General features: G+C 52.7%; 1 protein-coding gene across 1 annotated transcript in view; it reads right to left on the bottom strand.

Annotated features, from left to right (window-relative positions):
• Window positions 1-19,965, bottom strand: part of LOC105183982 (bromodomain adjacent to zinc finger domain protein 2B) — an 84,044-nt gene that overhangs the window by 31,448 nt on the left and 32,631 nt on the right. Inside the window, exon 3 of the mRNA XM_025305595.1 lies at window positions 66-293. Coding sequence (XP_025161380.1) covers window positions 66-293 — 228 coding nt within the window. The remainder of the gene's footprint in view (window positions 1-65; window positions 294-19,965) is intronic.

The raw sequence follows: 19,965 nt of genomic DNA, 5'->3' as shown, positions 1-19,965 counted from the left end.
CAGAAGACCGGAGAAGGAGGACGAGAGACACGAAGGGTAGGCGAGAAGAGGGGAAATTGACTTACCCAGACTCGCGGCTTGACTGGCAGCTACGCTGAGCGTCCCAAGGCTACTGTGCGAATACGGGGGCGGGGGTGGCGCCGTGGCTGGCGTGTGGCCCCCAAAGCCAGGCGCTGAGCCCCCTCGGCCGAGAATAGCGTAAGCCGAGGGCAAATGGTGGGCCCCCAAGCCGTAACCACCCGGCATCCCGCCGAAGAGCGACGACGCCGCGCTGTCGCCCCGAGGCCAGTATGCTAAAATTAAAATCGTAGAATCGCATGAATGGGCGAAGGCGACGGAGGAGGCGGAGGCGGTCGCGCGCACAGCCGGGAGAGAGAGGGAGAGAGAGAGAGAGAGAGAGAGAGAGAGGAGAGAGAGAGAGAGAGAGAGCGAATTCGCCGGGGGTACTTTACGTAACGTAAGCGCGTCCGCCGATGAATGACAACACCCGGGCAGGACGACACGGCTGCAGCTCTCCGAGGAGCAGACGCGCCCGCGTTTCGGGCAGGGGGTTTTCGGGCAGGAATGAGTCAACGAGAACGCGCCAACTGGAACCGCTGCACCGCCGCGAGCTACGCGCGTTCGCCGCGCGATAAATATACCGGCGGACCAATTATAGCTCGGGCGTTATAAAATCGAGATGCCGATTCGGAGCGGCGCGGCATTTCGGAGAAGCCGGACCTACGGAGACTCCTCGAGGCATTAATTTGTGACATGGATGCGCGCGCGCGCGCACACACACCACACACACACACACCACACGAGGAGATATACGCCGGCGCACAATTCGGAGTCGCGATAATTCGTCCGTGTCCGCTGTGGAAGCACTTTCGACGATTAAATTCGCGCGAAGAAACATTGCGAGATCCCGGGTCGCCGTCGTCGTCGCGGAAAATTAATCGGCTCTGCCGACACACTTGCCTTGTGATTTTTCGCATCCCTGTTTATCCGTCGCGCGACAAGTCGTTACCACCCTTTTCTCCCGCACTCTGCCGCATCTGATCGCAACCGCCGCGATATCGATTACCGCGCGCAATTCCGTGCTCTGTACGTATGTATGTATGTATGTATGTATGTATGTATGTATGTATGTATGTATCGGCGGTTGGTACTGAGCTTAGCCCGCAGCCGTTACTCGGCCGATTCGTCGTGGTCATCTGAATAAATTAATTAATTAGCTGGGAGCAATGTGTGTCATTCGTTCGCGCGCGATAACGTCGCGCGTTAGGAGCAACGTTACGTGATATATTGCGCTCTGCCGTGCGGCGGGATACTCATTTATGTATGCGTAGAAAGAAGGAAAAAAGGGGAGGGGGGGAGGAGAGAGAAGGAGGGAAAGGATTTGCGCGGGACCCCGAAGCGAGAATACGCGCATAAATCTCGCACGCGACGAATAAATGCATCACTCACCGGCGCGCGCGAGGGGAAATGATTTCGCTGCAAATGCATCGTAAATGTTTGCAAAGGGGTCGGGCGATTGTTAACCATGTCGCGATAATTTCGCGAAATATTATTTCCGCCAGCACGGAATATATTCTGCATATTCGGCTTCTCACGGCGACCGCGCGGCGGCCGAGGAGCAGATTTTCGCGCGCGCGCGATTATGTTATTTTTGTCTGTCCACGACGTTGCCTGACATTATCTCTCGGCGATTAATCGCGCATCGCGACGCATCGGATTCCTCGGAAAGAGAGAAGGAGAAAGAGAGAGAGAGAGGGAGAGCGGGGGAGGGAGGGAGAAATTCTTAAAGCAGCGCGATTAGCGCACGCGCACGAGCGCTCGGAAGTTCCGAGTTATTAATAGAAACGAGTTTTCATTCTTCGCGGCCGGCTCTTAATTAAAATAACTGTCAAACTGTATTACCGCGCTAACGGTTACGCGAGGGAATACAACGCCGACGAAACGAGTAGCTTTCGCAACGCGATAGCGGGTATAAGTGAAATAATTGAGTAAATCGTGCATGTGCACGTTATAATTTTAGAAACTAAATGTGCACGTGCCTGGTAGCAGAGAGAGAGAGAGAGAGAGAGAGAGAGAGAGAGAGAGAGAGAGGAGAGAGGAGAGGAGAGAGAGAGGAGAGAGAGAGAGAGAGAGAGAGGCGGTGAAAATAATTCACGGAAGCCAAGAACTCGTTATGATAATATCAATCGTACAGACGTTAGCAAAAGCTAACGGTTTGCCAGAATTTCGTCGAGTCGCGGGAGCGGGGGCGGAGGAGGGGGAGGCCGTGAAACCGCAAGCCGCGAATTATGTGCACGATCGATGAATGCAAATTTTGAGCATATTTCTTCTTTCGCTTCTATCGCGGCGCCGCGGTGTCTTCTTCCGGAGGACTACGATATGATATTTTGATGGGACGCGCTCAGTGTATTAAAAACAAAAAAAAAAAAAAGAAAAGAAAAAAAAAGAAAAGAAAAGAAAAGAAAAAAGAAAAAAACGAAAAAATCGCAAGAGCGACACAAGTGTCGCTGAGAAAAAGTTCATGCGCTTTTGGCGAATTCTTTTGGAATAATACATCCTCTTCTCTGTCTCTCTCTTTCTCTCTTCGGCACGAGTTTCCACGCTCCGATATAACAGGCGACGTCTGTACACACGCACGCTACCGCACACCGAGGCACTCCTCACATTTGCATTCCTTATTGGATATTTGCATATCTAAATGCACTTAACTCATTCATCGAACATACATAATAGCGAACAACCTAAGACAGAGAGGGAAAGAGAAAGAGTGAGGGGGAGGGAGGGAGGGAGGGGGGAGAGAGAGAGAGAGAGAGAGAGAGAGAGAGAGAGAGAGAGAGAGAGAGAGAGAGAGAGAGTGTTAGTGAACCCGACGAGTGCTCGGTACTCATTCACAAGATACCATCTCGCAATTTCGAATGCGCAATTTCACTCGCGGAATTCGCCTCGCTCCTCTGTGCGATAACGCGCATAATAAACTTAATTAAACGCAATGCAAAAGTTCGCGCGCGCTCGCTTGCTCTTTCGATATTAAAATCCTAATATTTCTCGAGAGATTCCTCAACAAACGAATGAGACATTTCTAAAAAATAAAAAAAAAAATAAAAAAAGAAGAAAAAAAAAGGAATAAAAAAAAAGGGAAAAGAGGGAAAGAGGAAAAGAGGGAAAGTGAAGAAGAGAGGAAAGGGAGGAGGGGAGGGAGAAAAAAAGAACGGCCGGGATCGATTCCGGGTTGTTTCACGACGTCGTTACGTAAACGCTCCTCTCTTTACCACCCCTCCTTCCCCCACCGCCGCAGGAATCACGCGTTCAACGACTCGACGAGCGCGTAAAAGCGCGAGAACCTTCGAAGTACGCGCGGGAGCGCGTTCGCCTCGATCTCGTTTGGCGTTGGTTTTGCGGGTGGCGGTACTCTCGATCATTCGCGGCGCATTCGTACAATTTATTGTTACGAATGCCGGCGCAAATGTACCGTTCATTTTCTACGAGTGCGCCGGCCTTGAGCAAGGCCGTGGCATTGAAATCCGAGCGCCGCTTTAATTTATACCGGTCGTTGAACTCCGGCACACTACTGGCTTATACGACTGCTTCACCCAGTGAAACAGCCGCCGCAGCCGCATAATAGTTTACGTGCATACGCATGTGTTTACACAAATGCGCCGCCGCATTCGTACGCGCGTCAGAGGGGGGCGGGCGGGTGAGAGAGCGGAAGGGACGCGCGCGCACACACACACACACACGCATACGCACACGACATGCACGTACATTCGCGCGCACGCACACATAAACAGGTCAGATATACACGCGAGCGGAGATCAAAGTTTCATTCACCATCGATTTCCTATGCGCTCTTTAAACGCATCTACTACGCGCGAAACGCGAAAACTGCGAGAACGAGCGCGCTCCATATTTCTCCGTGATTTGTTTCCACTTCCCGGCCACTTCCCTCCCGCCGCTCTCTGCCTTTTTCTCTCTCCCGCCTTAACGGAATATTTAGCGCGGCCGTAAATAAATCACAGCCACGGAATGAGATTGGCGCGGCTCCAGCGGATATCGATATTCCAAGACGTCGAGGATCGCGATGCGAGAGACGAAAATCGCACGAACGACACGTCGGGAAATATTAATTATCGGTAGCCGCGCGCGTGCGCGCGCGTTCTTCCTCTGGCATATTGAGGAAATCATCGAGTTCCACGCGTATCTCTGTCGTCATTTCATTCATTGTCGGATACCACGCGTGTGTGTTTCTCCTCGTCGATCCTCGACGACCTTGATTGCGTCCGTACGAGCAGCAGCCGCGCCATTTTCTTCTCGCTTTCTTCGGATATCATTTTGACGGCTCGACGGAAAGCCCCACACGCGTGAGGCCTCCTCTTCAGTCCGGATCTACTTCAACGGCAATCCATTATTCAACCCGGCAGCGGGGAGCGGGAGGGGAGAAAAATCCGGAGCATTAACCGCCGCCGTCGTTTTCGGATATTTACGCGTGTGTCGTCGTCTGATGTAACGTTGCCGTGCCGGAGCTCGTAAAGACAGCCGATAAAATACGCCGGTGAATCGCGGGGTGGAGACGGAGAGGTCGGGGGAGGGGGGAGGGGCCCGGTAAAACGTTTCCCTGTGCGTACGTGTAACCCCCCGTCGTTATATTTCCATTTGGCGCAAAAGCGACGTAAACACATTTTCATGCGAGACATGATCGACAACACACCGTTCAATGGAAATTACATTCATTGTCGGCGCGGGGCATAAACGGTTCGCTTACAAAACGCGCCTCAAATGCGCGCCAAGTAATTCGTTTCGTACTCTCCGCTCTTTCAAAGCCGCGCGCGGCTTTGAGCGCGCTACGCGCGACATCCGTAGATGCGTGCATAGGGAGGGGAGGGGGAGAGGGAAGAAAAGAAAAAAGAAAAAAAAACTCGAGAGACACGAGAGGATATTATCGTATCGGGTCAATGCACGATCAATTAAGTTCAAGGTGTGTCTTATTCTTTTTCTCTTATACAGCGAGAGCTCGTTAGCGATCTCCGTCGCCGCCGACGATATATATCTCCTTATGAATTTATTATTTTCGCTACGTATCTTGTATTACTCTATTATTATCACCATCACTGCGCTATTCTTAGTAACGTTGTTGTTGCAATGATTATTATTTTCTCGATGCACATGTCTTTTGCTGATATTCCGGTTTGGAACGTATGAATAAGTGATAGATAGAATAGATAGATAGAGAGAGGGAGAGAGAGAGAGAGAGAGAGAGAGAGAGAGAGAGAAGAGAGAGAGCGCACACATTTATAGATTAAATTGCAATAATTTCCATAATGCGGTCGTAGATATTTATGCCGGAATCTCATTATACACTTACGAGCCACGTAATATCACGCGTATCGCTTTAGCGTGTTAATTAGATGTACTTGGCGCGTTATCTCGAATCATATTATTATCGCTTTACCGTAAAGCGCCGGAACCGCGTTTCGAACATTACGACACCGCTGTTCTTCATTTCCTAGATAGCCTCCGGCCGTATTATTATAAACAAGTAGCGCGAGCGAGCGCATGCTTAAGATTTAAGACATCTCTCTCTCTCTCTCTCTCTCTCTTTCTCGAGCGTTAATTACGGTAACGCAATTAACAATTCGTGTTGTGTGATCGATACGTATGGCCTGCTCACGCGCGAGGTCAATCGGAATATCACATACACGCGCGCACACACACACACACACACACACACACGGGCCGCCAACACCTCCCTAATCAGTCACGCTTGCTGATAATGACTCGCGTCCTCGCTGCATATTTAATAGAAAACGCGGCTGTCGGACTATGACGGTATTATTGCAGTCGCAGACGCCGAAACCGACGCGGCGCGGCAGACGCGCATTAACTTGATCGTGGCGTAAATGCAGATTGAATAAACAAAGTTCGGACGGGCGAAAAGGGTGGATTTTCCACGAGAAATTGCGCGAATAACTGCAAACGGGTCCGACTGGCCCGCGACGCCGGCAAAACGTCGGACGCGATCGATTCGCTTTGCTGCTATTCAATTACATCATCGTGCGCGACTCGATACTCGAGGCCAATATTCGACGATCGCGAATTCATGTTCGCGCGAGATTAACGCCGCCACGTTGCAGCGTGTGCAAGAGGCAAAATAAAACTGGAGGAGACGCGGTGCGAATGAATTTCACGATGAATCGCGGATAATCGAGAGAAACAGCCGATTATTGTCCCGCTCGAATGGAATGGCGGTGTCACACACACACGACCGATTCGCCTGGATTCTTACCGGATTAACTCTCACACGTTCGACTCTGTGACATATTTCCAAGGTGAATATTACAACGACCGCGACTTCACGCTCAGACGATTAATGGGACATTGTAAAGCGTAGCCCGGACGGTATCTCGCCGCCGCCGGGACAAAGAAGAAGCAACGGAGGGGCCGGAAGGAGCGGCTAGGGGAGGGGGGAGGGGAGAGGGAGGACGAGAGAAGCGGGGAGAAAGACCGCGTGTTGTGTCAAGCCGGAAGAAAGTCGAGAGTCCCGCTGATCCACGGCGAGGTGGCCGAGGACGCGACTCGCAGCCGTAAAGCAGCGATTGTCCGCCGGCGCGGCTGCGAAGCGGAATCCGCATCGCGCGCGCGCGCGCGCGCGCGAGCAGTACGCGCTGAATACGAACCATTATCCCCGGGCGTAATTGCACTGCACTTCACTCGCGCGCAACTTCTCCGGGCCATTACGGCGGCGTTACCGTAACATCGTCGGATAACATCATCACACACCGCGGCTGGCCGCGCGGCCGAATTAATCGCAAATCGTCCCCGCGCCCCGCTGCCGAAAGTGTCACACGCTCGACGACCACAACGAAGCGCGATTCGATCCTCCGCACCGGCGATGATAAATAAAGATTATTCGACAATTTTTTGCGCACTCTCTCCCTCTCTCCCTCTCTCTCTCTCTCTCTCTCTCGCTCTTCCTCACTATCTGAAATCGCGCTCTCAGGAACGACGCCGACACGAACGACGACGCGAAACGAAACGCAATGAAGGCGCGAGTAAGCGAGGGGGAACCCCGGGCCGAATCTCCTGCACGTCGTAATCCCTAATCCGCCACGCGCGCCGGCGAAACGGTCGGAAATGCAGATAAGCCGAAGCGTGAGGCGGCGGCAAGTCGCCGTGGGTATCTCAGGCACCGCGCGCGCGATGCGTCACGTCTATCGATTTGTGATTAAGCATTCGTACGCGAGCAAGCGGGAATGGAGGGGACGATCGAGGGCGAGGATGACGGGGAGGGGGGGCCTGGCTGGCTGACTGACTGGCTGCTCGTAGACGACGTTGGTGGCGGCGGTGGCGTTTGCGAGAGAAAGAGAGCCCCCGTCAACGTACTCCGCTGCCGCCGCCGCCGCCGTCGTCGTCGTCGTCGTCGTCGTCGTCATACCAGTGGTGGGGTCATCGTCGTCCGGTGGACACACGTCATCGTTGCCATCGCTCGGGCTCGTTTGGACGAGCGCGCGCGCGACGCCCGCGTCGCGACGCTAATTTCCTGTTTTTCACGCCGCGCTAATAAAGGACTCTCCACTCTCTCACATTGTTTTCCCGCTAATCGGCGGGCTCCCCTGCCGGCAGGCCGGCTGCTGCTGCTCGCGCGAGTTTTATTTTTCGAGTGAATAACAAAGCCGGGTGAGGGAGTAGAGAAAGAGAGAGAGAGAGAGAGAGAGAGAGAGAGAGAGAGAGAGAGAGAGAGAGAGAGAGAGAGAGAAAAGAAAGAAGCTCGGCCGAGGCTCCGTCTTCCTCTTCCTCCCTCTCGCTCTCTCATCCTTCTTTTCGCAACTGATACTCTGCATAGTCGCGTGAAAAGCTCGGAAGTATCATGAGAATGACGAATAATTCGAGCCTGATCGCGCTTTCGTATCGTATTTGAAGTGTCACCTGTATGTTGTTTTATTTTTTCATTGTTTTTTGCACATTACTAAATATTTCGTACGTTTTTATCGCGCTCGAACTAACCGGCTGTGATTCGCCGACTAACCGCGCACTTGAGATAGCAATACCTTGCGCGGCGCGAAAACGAAAGCCCGTTTGTGCATAAAACTCTAACAGCGTGCGTCGGACTACATTAGGAAACTTTGCCGAGTACCGACGACTTTCGCGCGCTTCATCCTGTCGGCACTTTGTCCGCGAGTTTCAAGGTAACACCCACGGTCGAGAACGCCCTAGCTATCGCTTTTGTTTCCTCGCGCGGTATATCCGCTGCTCAACGAGACGATACGATTCCGAGAGAGAGAGAGAGAGAGAGAGAGAGAGAAAGATCGATAGAGCGACGATATGAATGAAATAGATTTATTCGCGTCGCGCATCCGAAAGACGTCGCCTCGATCCCGGCATTCTTAATCACGTCGCGATGATAATTGCTGCCTCGCGTAACGAGAAAGGCAGATCTCGGCCGGCCGATCCGCCCGCCGCGACGAAAAAAGCAAGGCCGGAAAGGACGATCGATGGTTTAATCCGTTGCGGTGTGATTTAAACATATGGCACTGGCGATACACACACATACACACACACACACACACACACACACACATGCCCCGGCGCGAATATGTGCGTTTATCCGCGCGAGTATATCCGATAGTATAGTAAATTTAGCTACCGTCAATCCCGCCGGTAGGTCGTTAGCGTCCCAACGTGGCGGCTTAAATCGGAATCGCTCGGCCTCCACACGCGCGTGTTCCCCAATCGCTTCTGATAAAAGCGCGGCTCGCGACTCACGGCGATTGCGATAAGCAACGTTGAGCAACGCTTCGACTCATGATCGTTGCGGAAAAACTGCCGCCGGCTGAGCTCGCGAGGACCGCTCGGGTCATCCGGGTCACACATTTATTAATTATTACCGACGAATGTTTATTAACCAAGAGAGAGAGAGAGAGAGAGAGAGAGAGAGAGAGATCCTCTCTCCTCCTGCGAGGAGGCAACATCGCCTCCGTGCATGCACAGCAGCACGCACGTCTGCGAGGAGCGACCGGAGCTGAACAAAACACGCTCCGTGTGTGCCGCGGATTTAAGCGAGATGATACGAGACGAGACGAGACGAGACGAGACGCGAGACGGGACGGGACGCGATGCAGCATCTCTCGCTCTCGGGAGGAGCGTGCTCGTTCGGTTCGTGAGCCGGGAAAATGGCCGTGTTATTAAATCGATCGCTGCTCCGGCCAGTGGGGAGGGGTTGGTCGGAGCCGAGCTTGGGGTTTAGGGCGAGAGGAGAAGACGGGGCGATGTGCGTATTATATATATATATATATATATACACATATATATACACACACATACACACAGGCATATAGATAGATAAATATACGGGGGTTGATGAGCGAGCGAGAGCGCGCGGCACGGAGGAAAGGGAGCGGCGAGAGGAGATTACGAGTGGCCCTTGCCTCACCCGGAGAACCCAGACTTGCGTACTTTCGGGGCAGCACGGGCGAGGAAAGCGAGCAGAGAGAGAGAAACAGAGAGAGAGAGAGAGAGAGAGAGGGGGGGGAGCGTAGGGGGACACGTGACGAGGTTCCTTCGCGGAAGCAACGGAGAGACCACCGCCTCGGCGATTCTTCGAGGGATCGTTAATCGCGCGTGATCGCGCGATGATTTTCAAGTGACACGCAGGATACGCAACTTTGCTCGGGTTAATCTCGATAATTGCTGCTCGTGGCGCCTCCCCCCTCCCTATCACTCTCACTCTCTCTCTCTCTCTCTCTCTCTCTCTCTCTCTCTATCTATCTCTCTGTCTCTCTCGCTCGCGCGAGAGATCTAGTCTCCGAGGGAGATAATACGGATAAATTCCACTTCGCGCGCGCGGATATTCCGACGGAATAATCGATGATGAATTAAATTCTCCAAGTCCGCAGAATAATCACGTTATTCTAAAATTACGTTGTCCTAAATCATTCCGCGCAACGGCGCGGCCGTTCCGTTGTTGAAGCGCGAGAATGGAAAATTCGCGAACAGCCACGCGTAATTACGCGCGGCGCGGTTGTAATTCGATCCATGCGTATCACCGAGTAAACATGCGTATCGTAGAGCGCCGACAGAGCGAAGGTTTTATCTCGTACGGACACGCGTACACATGAGCGAGGGGGGAGGGGGGGAGGGGGGACCGGCGAAAAATCCGCGTCGTCGTCGGCGAGATGTGTCCGCGCGATGACTTCGACGCCAACTCCTCGTTGATTTCCTTAATCGACATCGACGAATTTTTGCGGCGGGAGCGACGGCGCGGGGGGAAGGGAGGGGGAGGAACGGCAGACACGCCGCTACGCAATTTCCTCGCGCGCGGCGCGGCGCGTCGCGTCGCGGAATTGAAAGCGGCCCGGGCGACGCGACTATCGCGAAACGGACGTAACACGTAACGTTCCCGCCGCTATTTCGGGGCCGCAGAATATGCGGCTGGAATTTTTCTCGTCCTTCTTTTTCGTCCTTTTGTTAGGCGCGGAGCCGACGACGAGAACGTGCCGGGAGGAAAATAGCCCGGACCAACGCGGCGCGAATCTCGCGGCCTGGCGAGAGCCGACGGTGGGCAGCTTCCACGAAAATAACGTCACGGGATAACAATTCGTCGTCGAGAGAGAGAGAGAGAGAGAGAGAGAGAGAGAGAGAGAGAGAGATCGTCGAAGATCTCCGCCGCGGCAGCCTCGTCCTCGAGGAGACGCGGCCGGGCCCGTCCGATTTTAAATATCTGCTTTTAAAGAGACGTGGAGTGCGCGCGATCCGACCCGAGGAACGGAATATCTCGTTGCATTTAATAAAGCAATATTACATAATTATGCAAAATATCGTACAATTATTCGCGCGGAGAAATGATCGCGCGCGCGCGAGACCGGCTTGAGCGGGGTTAATTAAAATTTTTGCCGCCTCACGTCGATATATCGACTTCGAATTTGCCGGCCGCCGGGCGTTGTTCCTCGATTAGACTCGCCGCTATCACTCGCACTGTGCCAAATCGAACGCGACTACCTGCCTGCACCTATCTCCCCGCGAAGGCCGGCCGGGCAAAAAACCGCGCGTTTTATCGGCCGTAAATTTTTCCGCAGGTTGGAACGAGCAAACGTTGGAGGAGGAGGAGGAGGAGATGGGGAGGAGGGCGCGTACGCGTGTAATTCACGAGTAGAAGTTATAAGTCGCAAACTCGCCGGCGAAGCGCGCGCGTCACTTTCTTACGAAATAAACCGTTGCCCAGTATCTACGCGAGAGAGAGAGAGAAAGAGAGAGAGAGAGAGAGAGAGAGAGAGAGAGAGAGATGGAGGGAATAAATCCACTCGAAGAATCTCACTCGTTTGCTTCCTCCCCCGTTCTCTCTCTCCTTTTCTGTTTCGTAGCTCCTCCATCCTCCTCGATATGTACATGCAAGATTCAGCACACTTTACGACGCGGATAAATTATTCGCTCCCATGGATCTTCCTTACGGACACGTGCTTCAACCGCGCGGGGCGATAACGTAAAATATGGAGACCGCGCGCGTGCGCGCTCGTTGGCCGCAATTAATCTCGATAATTCGTGTAAACAAAGGGAGATTCGTGCGAAGTCGATGGAACGTGATTCGCGGCGTACGTAGCGAACGTGACGAAGTCCCCTATGCAAGACGATACCGAGCCGAACTTTTGACAGTGACAAAACCTGCCGTCGCGTTGCATCCGCGAAATATCATGAAATACGCGCGATCGTTTCCTAGTCCCGCGCGTTATAATGGCGGAGTCGCTCCAAGAGATACGCCGCACAGAATTTAATATATTCGTTAGCTTATTCATTAAGCAAGATGTCGCATAATTTAGCCGTTCTGCCCGCGTAACGAGTTCCTACATCGCGCGAACACGTGTGTGTGTGTGTGTGTGTGTGTGTGTGTTGCGTACGTGTGCGACGCGAAACGTCGCGTCTCCTCCTTCTCCTCCTTCAAGTAGTGCATTATTTCGCGCGTCAAGAGCAAATCCGCTCCGCCGAACGAGGTCTTAATAAAGCGTTCCCGTCCAATTACGGCTTCGAAACAAGCGCTCGCGGACACGCGACGTTAACAGAGAAAAATAATAATAATAATAACACAAAAAAAAAAAAAGATCGAGAGAGAACATTTAACGAGACCTAGCTCTCTCCGTTGACCGAGTCCGAAGTCGCGATAATCACGTTCTGTTAGCGCGCGTGGTCGCTGAAAAATCGCGATTTCGCCGGCGGAACTCTTCAACTCGGCCAGCTTATCGCCTCGACGATGGCCTCGTGCGCGCGTTTCCGAGGTGCTCCGAAATCGCTCTCGAAGCCGCCGCTGCACGTTCTTCGTGTTCGCGCGATCGTTGCGCGCCAGTTCGTCGCTCGCGCGCGCGCCTTGTTCCGCCGCCGTTACCATCCCCGCGCGCGTTTATAACTAGTTCGTAAACCCGTAACTCGTGTAATATAATTCACAGCGAGGCGGAACGCGTTTTCCGTCCATCGGCCGCCTCCGCCGACGCCGGTAACAAGTTACAACGAGCCCAGCCGAGCCGGCAACATCAAACATAGTAAATCCGCGGTTCGGCCGGCGCTCCAAACCCTCTTCACGTGCGCGCGCGCGCGCGCGCGAGAGAGAGAGAGAGAGAGAGAGGCGCTTTGACGTCAGTAAAAAGCCGCAATTACTCGCGCCGACCTAATACAAAGTCGATACGAGAAAATCCGAGGTCGCGCCCGCGTCCCTCGCCCCATTCGGCGACTTTGCGCTCGCGCGACGGTCTCGTCATTATTTCGGATCATAACTGTCCAATCCCGATCGAGGGACGATTCCGCCCTCGGGTCCTTTGTGCGAGAGAGACGATGAGCGAGCGAGCGGACAGACGAGCGATGGGCGGGTGGGTGGGTGGGTGGGTGGACGATCGATCGAGAGATCGGAATGTCGGGACACGAGGGAGAGGTGAAGCGAGGGTGCGAGTGAGAGCGAGCGAGCGAGCGAACGAACGAACGAACCAACGACGACGACGACGACGACGACGACGACGACGACGACGACGCGATGGCTGGCTCGGCTCCAAATCCGTTTAATTTCGTTTACGGGACGCGAGAGGAGAAGAGAGAAGAGAGAGGTAGAATCGGGTCTTGCTGGCTGCCGCCCGTTTACCAGGATTACGCGAATGCATCGCGACGGGATTGCTGGGAACGGTCGTGTCGCGTCGAATGAAAACGGTCTCGCGCGCGATTGACGTTCGAGCGTCGAACAGCTGATCGCGTGACGCGACGCTTTTCGAGAAAATGCGCGTGTAAGGAACATGTGGTGGACTCGAGTCGCGATAATGAGGCGGCACGCGACTGCATTTCCGATTGTCTCGATTGGCGAAAAGTGCGCGAACGCTCGTTCTCTGTGGAAGCCGGAGAGTGATTCTCGAGTTTGTTCCGCGATACATTCGCAGGTTCATGCAGGAGTCGGCGGCTCCTCGGATGTTCCCTGAGACACACGACACTCGTCGCCGCGTCGCAAAGCACGCCGATTGCGAAACGCTTAAACCAACACGCGAGAGAGAGAGAGAGAGAGAGAGAGAGAGAGAGGGAGAGAGATGTTCGTCGGCCGAACGCCGTCCAATATTGTCGGCGAATCCTCATACGATTCTCATCCGTGGAATCTGACTCGCGAAACTACTTGTTTACATACGCGGAAGTGGATCACCGAGAGAAGGAGAGATAGATAGAGTGAGAAGGGGAGAGAGAGAGAGAGAGAGAGAGAGAGAGAGAGAGAGGAGAGAGAGCAGAGGGAGATCGGTGTTTAAGGTGGCCCTAGGGTTAACCGGTTCCCGTGCCGTCTAATCGCGTTACTCTCGCAGCTCGCGAATTTCCTCCTTCGGATATAATCGGGTGAGCCAAACGCGTAAGTTTATTAGCCGGAGTAAACTTGGCGAAATTGCAGTTAGGAGGTCCGCGGAGTTACCGATTCATCGATGGATCGTTAAGCCGGGAAAAGGTACACGACCGGGGAGGAGGAAACGGTCGGTGGATAAGCAAAGAGAAAGCAAGAGGTCCGCGGTCCCTCTCTCTCTCTTGCGCGCACGCGTGTGTGTGAGAGAGAGAGAGAGAGAGAGAGAGACCGGACGAAATTGGATGTAAAAATAAACAAGCCGGCGATTCCCATGGTTGCGCCGTCGTATTCGGCCGGTGCACTTTCGCAGAGAGAACGAAAGAGGGATATAGCGAGACGCGCCAAGTGTATCGCATCGGTAAGTCTCGCATCGGCAAATTGCAGAGCGCTCATTATCCTCCGTGGCCGCTTAATTGCCGACAAATCTAATGCCTCGCGTTATTTCTCTCGCTCCGCACGCGGACGTATAATACATAGAAGATGCAAATGTGTAACGCATGGTTAATATTGTCACACGGTATATAATCCCCCGACTATTTCGGGTGAGGAATCGTGACTACGCGTGCGTGTGCGAGCGCGTAACCGACCGACGGCGGTCAATGTAAAAACGACATTATATTACGTAAATAGATCGATAATTATATGTGTGATAGGTGAAAGGTCATTCGCGTGCATGGTCAAGGCAGGTGACGAGTAGAAGCGAGCTCTTCTTTCTCAACTCTTCGCGGGTGTGTTCTCTCTTTCGATCCTACGCGGCAGAGAGAGAGAGAGAGAGAGAGAGAGAGAGAGAGAGAGAGAGAGAGAACATGTTTCATCTAAAATTTAGCTCACAATTTACTTTCGAAAATTTCAAAATCATCAAAAGTTAACCAAAGTTAGAGCACCATTGTAACGGTCCATTCTTGAAACCAAATGGAATAAAAAAGTTGTAGTATCACTTCTCCTTCCGACAAATAGTTAGCGAGATATTGTAAGCTAAATATTGAAAGAGTTACCAAGTTTTCCTTGAATATCGCAAAAGATATTAGGCAAAATAAAAAAGTGTTTCAGACAAAAGTTGTTCAAGTTAATCGGTAGAAAATGATGATATAATAAAAATGGAGGTTTCCGTTTATACGATTTTAAACTTGACCTCGATTTGATCTCTAAATTTGATCCCTAGGTCAAATTCGGGTTTATCACTAGATTTCCAATTGCCAATTTTCTTTTTTCAAAAACATTTCATGTTAATCCAGGATGTCTATCTTTCTGGCACACCCCGTATATATACATCCCGTGTGTATGTGTGTATGTGTGTGTATTACTTAGTATTCTTTACGTTTAATCTTTACTTTTAATTTCAACAAGCAGTATATTAATTATGTATATCTATCACGCAGTATATTTAACTGCAAATAAAATACGCACGATGAGCAAACATTAAATCATTAATATGACTAAACGGCACAGCAAACTTTGTTTTCATAATCTCTTTTGCTTACTATTTGTTCAGTGGCGTTGGAAATTTTGATAGCACTTGAATAGTTAAATTAAGCAGAAATGAAAGAGTTCCGAAGCCGAAAATAGCACAGTTACACAAACACCAACATGGCTTTAAGATTGAATTCGGTACGATGACGAGGCTAATAAAAAGGAAGAAGAAAGAACAACGTGTGAAACTCACGTTCCAGAAAAAGCTTTGTTTCTTTAAATAGATCTCGGCTCGCGGGGGTTATCTAAAATCTTCGATTAAGAACATAATTAATTAGAAATTCGAATACGAGGGTTAAGGCAGTATACCAAAATGCCGACTCAGGTAAGAACTTTGCGGCGCGATACCATCTCGCTCCCTCTCTCTTTTTCCCCTCCCGTACGAATTTATTCTCAGAAGGGCGAGGTGTGCAAATACCTTTCTTTCACCCGTCGTATATCGAGAGAGGTATCGGCCCGAAGGTACCGGTTCAAAGTCCAGCTGCAGCTGCGTGCATTATGCAGCGTGCGCGTGTACACGAGTGGAAGGAGCGGGGGGAGGGGGGGAGGGAGGGGGGGTATACGGAAGGAGGTTCTCGCTAACGCGCGAACCCACGAAAGAAATTCCCTTCGGCTGCACAATTCAATGGCTTAATGTTTTAACAGGGCCTGCATGAGGGGGGGGGGGGAGAGAGAATGCAAGGTTAAGGAATAAGGGTGGAAGATGGGCGAACGGACGCGTACATCTCCGAAAGTAGATTGATATTTTTGTTATTTCTCGGTTCGATGCGTCCTTCTCGCGGCGGTGGCGCGCGACGATAACGCGTACACTCCACCACTGCTGTCGTCGTCGACGTCCCTCCAATGTGTGTGTAACTCCGTATCTTCCCCCATGCGCTCGCAATCGTTCGTTTTTCTTCTTTTTGTTCGATCGCCTCGGAGAGCGGCGGCGTGCATATACCGAATTCGAAGCACGGTAAACGCATTTATCAAGCTACGCGAGCGTTACGCGAGTGGAAACGAGGGAGCGAGAGAGAGAGGGGGGGGGGGAGAGCGCGCCGGCAACGCGTCGTGTGTTTGTTCAGTGGCGTAGCTATTTTACTTTTTTGCACCGTTTCCCGAAAAGATCACTCGATCCCGTGTTCTTATTGATTTTGTCGCCTGAAGAAACTTCAATGCGATCCAACGTCCAACGCCTTTGTCGTAATTAGCGGTCGTACATAATGATCAATTAGAATTAAACAAAAGCGCGATTAAAAATTCCATTCTCGTATATATTTCTCACATGCATTTTCTTTCTTTCTTTCTTCTATCCACAATGATAAGAGACGCGTGTCGATGTTCGTGTGTACAACTTCGTGCGTTATTTTTAGGCTATTCTCGGCCACGTGGTAGCTACGCCCCTGGCTCACACGTAGCCGACAGCCACGTGTGGGCCCACACACACACACACACATACACACACACTCACGCATGTACACATATGCACGCAATCGTACGTTCTCTCTCTCTCTCTCTCTCTCTCTCTCTCTCTCTCTCTCTCTCTCTGGCACGTGCGCGCGCGCTATACGGCAGAGACGTCGTTTGTGCCGAGTTAAAGTACGTACTCGCATTTACGCGCATTTACGCACCTCGCATCAGCCACGTGTGCGCGTAAACAGCAATAATTTACACGTGCACACGCGCAGACTATGTAAATTATCTCTACCCCGGGCATAATCTATGCAGATAGGCGCTTGATCTAAACGAGCAATGTAAACACTCTTATAACGGCCGTAATTATTCGCATTTTTCTCCGTGTTTCCGAGCAAGGATATTTCGAGAAAAATTACAGAATTTATAATCCGCGTGTATATAAATGGCCCAGCAGCCCCCGCCGTCCGAATCCCGCTGGCGAACGCGTCGCCCCCGCTGTTCTCTCTCTCTCTCTCTCTCTCTCTCTCGCCGGCTCTCGGATTTTCCACCCTCGCTCGCTGTCGCAACTCGCTCGACGCGCGACGCAGATGAACGATTTAGCCGCGTGTTTGAAACACGCGGTTGAAGTACGATCCGTTAAAACTCCGCGGCCCCGTGCGCGTATCTTCACGGTGCATTTAGCGCTGAAAGTGGACGTCCGATTCTCTCTCATTCTGCATTCGCACATCGATCGCCTACGTGAGTCCACGTTAGCACGCTGGCGCTTTAACGCGGTCGCGCGATCCTCAGTCGGCGATAACATGCGCGCGCTGTGACAAAGTGAGGCGGCAGGGGGGGGAAGGAGGTATCGAACACACTCGAGCTCCCGAGCGTGCGGGAGAATCGCGCGGACGAGAGAGATAGAGAGGAGAGAGAGATTTTCTCGTCGCTAAAATAGAAATAGCAGAAATGTTTCGCGAGGATTTATCGCGCCGCTCGCTCTCTTAATCGCGTCGTTCCGCGTCCGCGTCTTCGATCGAGCCCTCGTCGGAGCGCATGGCGGCACGATGAGCTCGACAACAAACAAGCTTTAAGAGGAAACCATGGCTCGGCCCCGGTGTGTGCGTGCCGGGTGTGGGTGGTAAAACCGTCAGGTCGCGGAGGGTCACACAGAGCAATGGAATCGCAAACGAGCGCGGCGAGAGGGAGAGGGAGGGAGGGAGGGGGGAGGGAGAGGGAGAGAGAGAGAGGGAGAGAGGAGAGAGAGAGAGAGAGAGAGAGAGAGAGAGAGAGAGAGAGAGAGAGAGAGAGAGAGAGATGGTGAGTTGGGAGGGGGAGACGAAGAGAGGGAGAACGCAATAGGAATATAAAGAACGGACGGGAGGTGCTGAAGAGAGAGAAGAGAGAGAGAGAGAGAGAGAGAGGAGAAGAGAGAGAGAAGAGAGATGGCAATTTTCCCCACGCTCGATTCCTCGTCTTTCTTTTTGTTCGTGTTTTTTTTATTTCCTACGAATGACGGGTTTTATTTGCCACGTACGGCGCGGGACTAACGATGACGCGGGGCGCGCGAGATAAAGGATGTCGCGATGAGTGAAGCGCCGAAAATTCGCCGGGCGATGCGAAAACAAACGGACCGATGGTACTCGAGCGAGCACCGCCGCGCGCGAATATCGGTTTACGTAACGTAACGTGAAAACACACCTTACGTAAAATTCGACGAAGCAACGTCACGGTCGGCTCGTCTCGCCGCTCGGATTTTCCGAGAAATCGCCAGAGATCGTCTCTTCGATATCGTTCTCGCTCTCTCGTCCTCGTCCCTCGTCACTCGTACGCGCAGAGGAGAGTTCTCAACGCGCGCATAGATCTATCTCATCTTATCGTGACTAATTGCATTCGGGAGATAACGCTGGAGAACACCCTCGTCGCTGCCGTGGAAAGCCGTGGAAAGAGAAGGAGAGGGGAAGAGGGGGGGGGAGAGATAACGGACGCGAGAGGGAATGCAGGCAACGAGGGAAACGGGCAAGTATCATTTACCCCGCATAGACCTCGTCGTTTCCCTACTTTGCCTAAATGACGGCGTCTCATCTGGGGTGCACTCTCGTCGCGCGCGGCGCTCTGCCGCGAGTCATCCCCCTGCCGAGATATAACGACGCCGAGAGGTCGACGTCGACGTCGACGTCAAGACGAGGAAGCAGCGCGACGGCGGATGGGTGTGGGATATATATCGCGAGCCCCGGATGGTAGCTTCAAACGAAAACTCCGCCGCGTCCAACGAGTTTTGTATCGAGCGTAGGAGGTAAAAGCACCACGGGGCTGCGGAGAGTCGGCAAGAGAGAGAGAGAGAGAGAGAGAGAGAGAGAGAGAGAGAGAAGAGAGAGAGAGAGAGAGTGAGAGAGAGAGAGAGAGGCAGAGGGAGAGAGTGAGATGAGGACGGAGGCAGGACAGCGTGCGAGAGAGGGCCAAGAGCGACAGAGAGAAAGAGAGAAGGGGGCAGAGGGGAAAGACAGAGAAAGCGAACGAAGCTTCGAATGAAGCAGGACGCAGAGTGGGTCGACGAGCGAAGGTGAAGAGAGAGAGAGAGAGAGAGAGAGAAGAGAGAGAGAGAGAGGGATGGTCAAAAGAAAGAGAGAATGAGAGGCAGGAGGAAGGGAGGGGAGGGAAGAAGGGGCGCGCATGGAGCGTGATAGCGTGGAAAGAGAGCGAGAAAGAGGGACAGAGGCTCTCCTCGTAGCGCGATGCTGCTGCAGAATGAGGCTGGGACGAGGGAAACGAGGAACGCGAGGGGTGGGGAACTGCCGCAGACCTCGGTCTGCCGTGGTAGGCGAGGTGAGGTGGCAATCAATAAATATACAGAACCGGCGAAGAGCGAGGGAGACGGAGAGGGCGGCCGAGCGAGCGAAACGAACGAACGAACGAACGAACGAACGAAGACGAACGTGCGAGCGAGCGAGCAATCGGCGACCCACCGGGAGAGCGGCTGAGAACGACAAAAAGAGAGAAAGAGAGAGAGACAGAGAGAGAGAGAGAGAGAGGAGAGAGAAGCGCCTCGCTGGTTGCGTCTGTTCGTTCCGTTCGTCTGTCCGTTCGCTCGCTCGCTCGTTGTCGTTCGTTCGTTCTTTTGCGTCCCCAAAGCCCTACGGACCTAAACTCGGAGCGGAGAACGGAGAAAAAGCGGCGCGCCAGGCAGCGGTGCGAGCGAGAGCACGTCGGCGAAAGAAGTCGCCGGCGAAGACGGAGACGGATGGCAGAGAGAGATGGACAGGAAACCCGCCTCGAGAGGGCAG

The sequence above is a fragment of the Harpegnathos saltator genome, unplaced genomic scaffold (assembly GCF_003227715.2).
Source record: "Harpegnathos saltator strain DR-91 unplaced genomic scaffold, Hsal_v8.6 scaffold121, whole genome shotgun sequence".
In the NCBI taxonomy this organism is placed as follows: domain Eukaryota; kingdom Metazoa; phylum Arthropoda; class Insecta; order Hymenoptera; family Formicidae; genus Harpegnathos; species Harpegnathos saltator.
Note: the sequence above shows the minus strand (reverse complement) of the source record. Positions and strands in the feature narration are given on the sequence as shown.